The 5,348-nt window shown below is 38.3% G+C and overlaps 1 protein-coding gene across 1 annotated transcript; it reads left to right on the top strand.

Annotated features, from left to right (window-relative positions):
- Nucleotides 1-558: 558 nt before the first annotated feature.
- Nucleotides 559-4,468, top strand: lg6h1orf52 (linkage group 6 C1orf52 homolog). Its single transcript, XM_044201013.1, has 3 exons — nucleotides 559-1,006; nucleotides 1,991-2,201; nucleotides 2,946-4,468. Exons 1-3 carry the CDS (start codon nucleotides 707-709, stop codon nucleotides 3,098-3,100), a joined length of 666 nt encoding a protein of 221 aa, XP_044056948.1. The 5' UTR covers nucleotides 559-706; the 3' UTR covers nucleotides 3,101-4,468.
- The last annotated feature ends 880 nt before the right edge of the window (nucleotides 4,469-5,348 follow it).

The raw sequence follows: 5,348 nt of genomic DNA, 5'->3' as shown, positions 1-5,348 counted from the left end.
CACTGAGACCGACAGATAATGATAACAGGTACAAGGCCTGAAGAAATCAAGAATAAGCAACTAACTGAAAGTTAAAGTGAAAAGAAGAGTTTTAAGTTTTGATTTAAAGGCCGCAGCAGTCTCAGACTGTCTGATATCAGCAGGAAGGTAGTGCAGTGCAACTTAAATAAATGCAAAAGCTTAACAGTGACATCTGGAGGCTATTTGGGCTACAACTGAAGCATGACTGCAGTGCCAAGTCTCACTACCAAGACACTGTAATATCTCTATATAGCCTAAAGTATACATTTGCTATTTTGCATCTACAGTTGACACAGACCAACTGTTTGTAGAATAAAAATACTATAAAATATACATTACCACAAGATATGCAACCAAAGTATAGATAAAAAAATAAAAAATCGTTTATTCTCCAAAAAAGTCGATTGCATGTTGACAATATTACATGAAGTCCAGTACCAGCAGTGCAATGTTCTTGTTCTGTTTTTACTCGGCCTGCTCCTTTAATGAAATACTGTAGCTTTGCGACAGTCGTCACGACACTATTAAAAATGCTTTACGAGTATTTTGGAGGCTGATTTAAAATGGAGTAACAGCTTAGAGGAACAAATCCAACTGAGTCCGGTTCCGCAGCTTTATCCCCATCTAGTCATCGTTTTTATTTTAACACGTTGTTACTCATTGAAAAACTAGTTACTCCTGCAAAATGACAGAAGAAAAGAAGTCAGGTTCCTTAGGTTTCTTTTCGAGCTACGACGATTTGAGCGACAGCAGCGATAGCAGCGACTCAGACGAGGAGGGTGAAAGTCGAAAGAAGAGACCGGGGACAGATGCTCCGGGAAGCGGAGCTCAGTCCTCCCAACAAGGGACAAAACGAGCAGCCGGTGGAGCTCCTTTACCCAAACCTGACGAGCTGTTCGGCTCCGTGTCCAAGCCTGCTTTTCTCTACAATCCGCTGAATAAGCAGATAGACTGGGAGAGTCTCACGGTCAAAGCTCCTGAAGAGGTAAAAATCCAAGGTAGATAGCGATATATGTACATAGTTAACCTGTGTTGATATGTTAACATTACACCTCAGTTGATAAATTGATTTAACTAATTGCAGGCAGCGTTGAGGATATTTTAAGGAGATTCACGCTAGTAACGTTAACCATGTAACGTCAAGCATATTGACAACGTTATAAAATCCTCCACATAACGCTACATCCACAGTTGTCAGTCCTATTTAATGTAATCCAATTCCAATAATGGAAAGTGTTTGTGATATATTGTCAATCACATATTACATACACGAGGTGAACTCTGAGGGTCGTTTAGTTGACAGTTAATATACATTTCTTGGCAACTATCTGTTTTCTTCTTACAATTAATACATATTTTCATTATCTATTCATCTGTTGATTATTATTATTGCTATTTTGATTGGGTGATCAAATGAATAGTTTATAAAATGTGAAAAATTGTTCGTAAAATATACTTAAACCCACATATTTTCAATTTGCAAACACAAAGCGGAGAAAATCAGCAAATCTTCACATTTGAGAAGCTAAAACCAGCGACTCCTTGGCTTTTTGGCCTGATAAGTGACTTGAGTGACCAATTATCTATCATAATTGTTGTAGATATAATGTCGATTGACTAACTGATTAATCAAGAATTTGATTCAGCAACATTTAGACGACTAGCGCAGTCAGCACATTGTTGCCATCTTTTAGGCTTTCTAGTTGTGACTGATGTGTGGTACTTATTACCGGCTATGCGTAATTATCTATATTTTACTACTCTTTATGTAGGGGAAACATTTATGTAAACTCAGCAATGCTGCGTCCTTCCAGGAGAATTTCCACTGTAGCTGCTACCCCCAACTACAGGGGTTACAGCTAATTTATGGGAGGTTTTAGATGTCTAGTTTAGCAACTTTTCTAAACCTTTTCTTTGTTACGTTCTCTAAGCCAGTTTTTCACATCCTGCTTTTCTCTGTTACTTGAAGCCTGCCAGAGAGTTTAAGCCATGGAAGACAAATGCTGTACCCCCTCCTGATAGCTACACCACAGAGGCAGAGAAGAAGAAGGGACCTCCACCAGGCATGGACATGGCTATAAAGTGGTCCAATGTGTATGAGGACAATGGGGAAGATGCACCACAACCTTATACTGGCAACGCCCTGTTCTTACCTGCAGAGGAGCAACCCCCTGACTCAGGTTAGTCCAATGCCAGTGGGGCATTTTTTACTCTCTTGTCTGTATGAATGAACTGATGAAATTATCACTGCCTTAAGCTTCATTCTCCCCACTATTATCGCACCGGTTCTTTAACAGTATTACACTAACTTACTCTGTTGTTGCATGTTTAGAGTACTTGCCGTAGTTGTAGAGGAACTGTGCCAAATGGTGCACCAATTTAAACAGGCTTATTGGTTAAAGCACACCTGCTCAATGAATAGTAGAGATTATGTCCCAATCCTATTAATTTTGATTTTGATATTAATTCATTTTTGATGTGCATTTAAACATATAGGCTACTAGATGAAAAATGTACATCAAGCAAAACCCACTTACTACATACTGTAAATGCGCCCTTTGCCAACTAAAGCTTCAAAAAATGATCTGTGCACTTGCCTTTGCGATAAGCAAGTGGACTGAGTGGACATAAACCCAGGTCAGTGTCATTGGTACCCAAAGATGCAAAACACAGCCTCAGCTGCATCACTCCACCCATCTTGGTGGAAAATGGATGTTGGGAGACACAAAATTACCAAACAAGCACAAGTTAAAAATTAAACTTACGTTTGTGCCGCTTTTCGCTTTGCACTTGCACGGAAGTAAAGCCAATTGTTATGTTTGAATAGTGTGCTGTTGAGTAATTCAAAAATCGTTATTTTCCACTCTCCCTTCACCCAAAATCCCCAAACCAACCACCACCACTACCACTCCTCTGGTGATCAGATGAGGAATCAGAGCAGGCAGACCTGTCTGCCAAGAAACGTCGAGTGGAGACCTTCCAGCAGAAGGAGAAGAGGAAGAGGGACATGGGACAAGCTACCTCTGACAAGAATTTCGTAGAAGAGGAGAAAAGGATCCTCAGGCAAAAGATTGAGTGAGGCCTAAACTTCCTGCAACAAGGAATCTGTTTGTAATTTAAACATTTTATGTCAGCCGAGAACATTCACAGATATTAGCACAATGGTCAAGTAGGTGGTATGCTTTAAACATAAACAGGCATTTTACCTGTATGTTGACATACTTTGCAATATTATAATATTTGTTTTGTTTTCAAAGGACTGTCAGCACACTTAAAAAAAGAAAGAAAAGAAAGTATAGTATATGACAGTCCCACTACAAAATTTTCAATTTAAGAACTTTTGGATTTCGGTAAATCCCTGCAGACTATTTTCCCAAGTTAAAGGAAAATTCAGGTGTTTTACAGTCTGGGTCGTATTTTCATAGTTTTCGCCATCATCCTCACCATCTCTCTTCTAAGGGCACAGGGATGAGGGATATCATTAAACACAGCTTTACAAAATGTACTGGGCATTACTAAGTGATTAGACAGGTTTGGTCCCAGTTTGGCATCACCTTCGCTTTACATCCGAACATTTAGTTTAGGCAACAAGGTGAAATGAGACTTGTTTAAACCTGCCTGATTGCTTTTGTTGGAGTCCCTGTTTCCCTGGGTCTTTGCAAAGAAGTTGGTGAATAAAATGTTATCATAACCAATAGGGATGAAGGCCAAAACTACAAAAAATTATTTAACTTTAAACGAGGGACACATTGAACATAAAGTGTGGTTAGTTGGCTTTGCCTCCTGTTTGTTTTAATTTAATGAGCTAAAATAACAGTGACATATGGCTGTGGTGGGTTACTTGGTCTGTGTTTGTCTTGTATTATATGAAATATCTAATCACCACTGAAATATAACTGTGTGTGTGTTGCATTAATACAGTGACTTTCCTTTAAAACAAATGTGATTAAAATGGCTGCAAATCTGTTGAAATTACATTTTTAAAAGTTACTTGTTCTTCCTGCTTATGGGCACTAGATGTCGCCCTTTAGCTATACTAGAAAACACTCCCTTCATGTTTGTAGTGAAGTCTGCTGCACTTTGTGTAAACATTGGACACTCACATTACAACCAGGGTGTCTGTGTATACTGTGTGTCAGGAAGGGAGTTCTGATCTTCGATTTGGAAGTTTGTCTCATCTCAGTTCTCTTGAGATACTTGATGCATACAGACTGTTTATTCAGTCTTGTGTACCTTGTATTACACAACACTTTACATCTGTGTGAAAAAAAACTTCTTGCATGTTTAGTATTGTATCAGAAGATGTTTGGAACATTGTACTGTTTTATGGACCTTTTGTTTCTGCCAGCAAATCTGCTCATTCAGTGGAAACGGATAATTTTGTAGTTGTTTTAGTGTTATACTATTAATCATAAACCACTTAGGCAATAAAAGGTATTTTACTGGAGACAACTGTTCTGTCAGTCATTTTAATGGAGTTAATTAAGACACAAGTTCAGAGGGAGCTACAGAAAGTCACTGTGAATCACATTCACTGAAAACCAAAGTCTTAAATATGTCCTAAATTATTATTGTACAGTCCAGGTAATAGACTATACATTCCCAAATTTATGCTTTAAATTTCTGTGACCATTGGAGCAAATATAATGGTTTTCCAAGCATTGAAAAAAAAAGAAGAAAAGTTTCCACTTTGCAACAGCTTAGTGATCAGAGAAATTCCTGGCCTATCTGTCATTGTGGGTTGACATGAAATAGTGGTAAATATGCCTCTGATAAAATTCCAGCCTCCAGGTATGTGCCTGGCCTTGTCTGAAATGCGTACTTGGTCCTGCACATCAGCAGCAGCAGACTGATTTTATCAGTCATATTTATGAAGAAATAACCTCTCTCTCTACTGACTGTAAGAGCAATGTCACATCCATCAGTGTTTAAGAACTACTCATCTTGCTGTCACCCTTGTAGCTGGACATTTCCCAGATAATAGATGTTTTTCAAGCCTCTATTCTTAGAATCATGTGGAAAACCTACATTCCAGCTCAGTTTTTGTTTTTTTTGTGGTGTTGAATTGTTACTCTCTTTGGTATGATATCTACAGAATTCCTGGACTGTAGCCTCTTTGTGTTATAGAGATTATGTTACCAGGGGAAAGCATTTTTTTCGTCCCACTGGATGTCACACATGGCTGACCTTAACTTCATTTAAAAAAAGAGAACGTCTTGGTCTTATGTTACACTCATCACTGAAGTCCTGAAAAAAGCTCTGATAAATTTCACCTCAACAAAATTTTCAATGTCTAAATAAAAATGATATGGTTGACATTCTGTGGT

The sequence above is a fragment of the Siniperca chuatsi genome, linkage group LG6 (assembly GCF_020085105.1).
Source record: "Siniperca chuatsi isolate FFG_IHB_CAS linkage group LG6, ASM2008510v1, whole genome shotgun sequence".
NCBI lineage: Eukaryota > Metazoa > Chordata > Actinopteri > Centrarchiformes > Sinipercidae > Siniperca > Siniperca chuatsi.
Note: the sequence above shows the minus strand (reverse complement) of the source record. Positions and strands in the feature narration are given on the sequence as shown.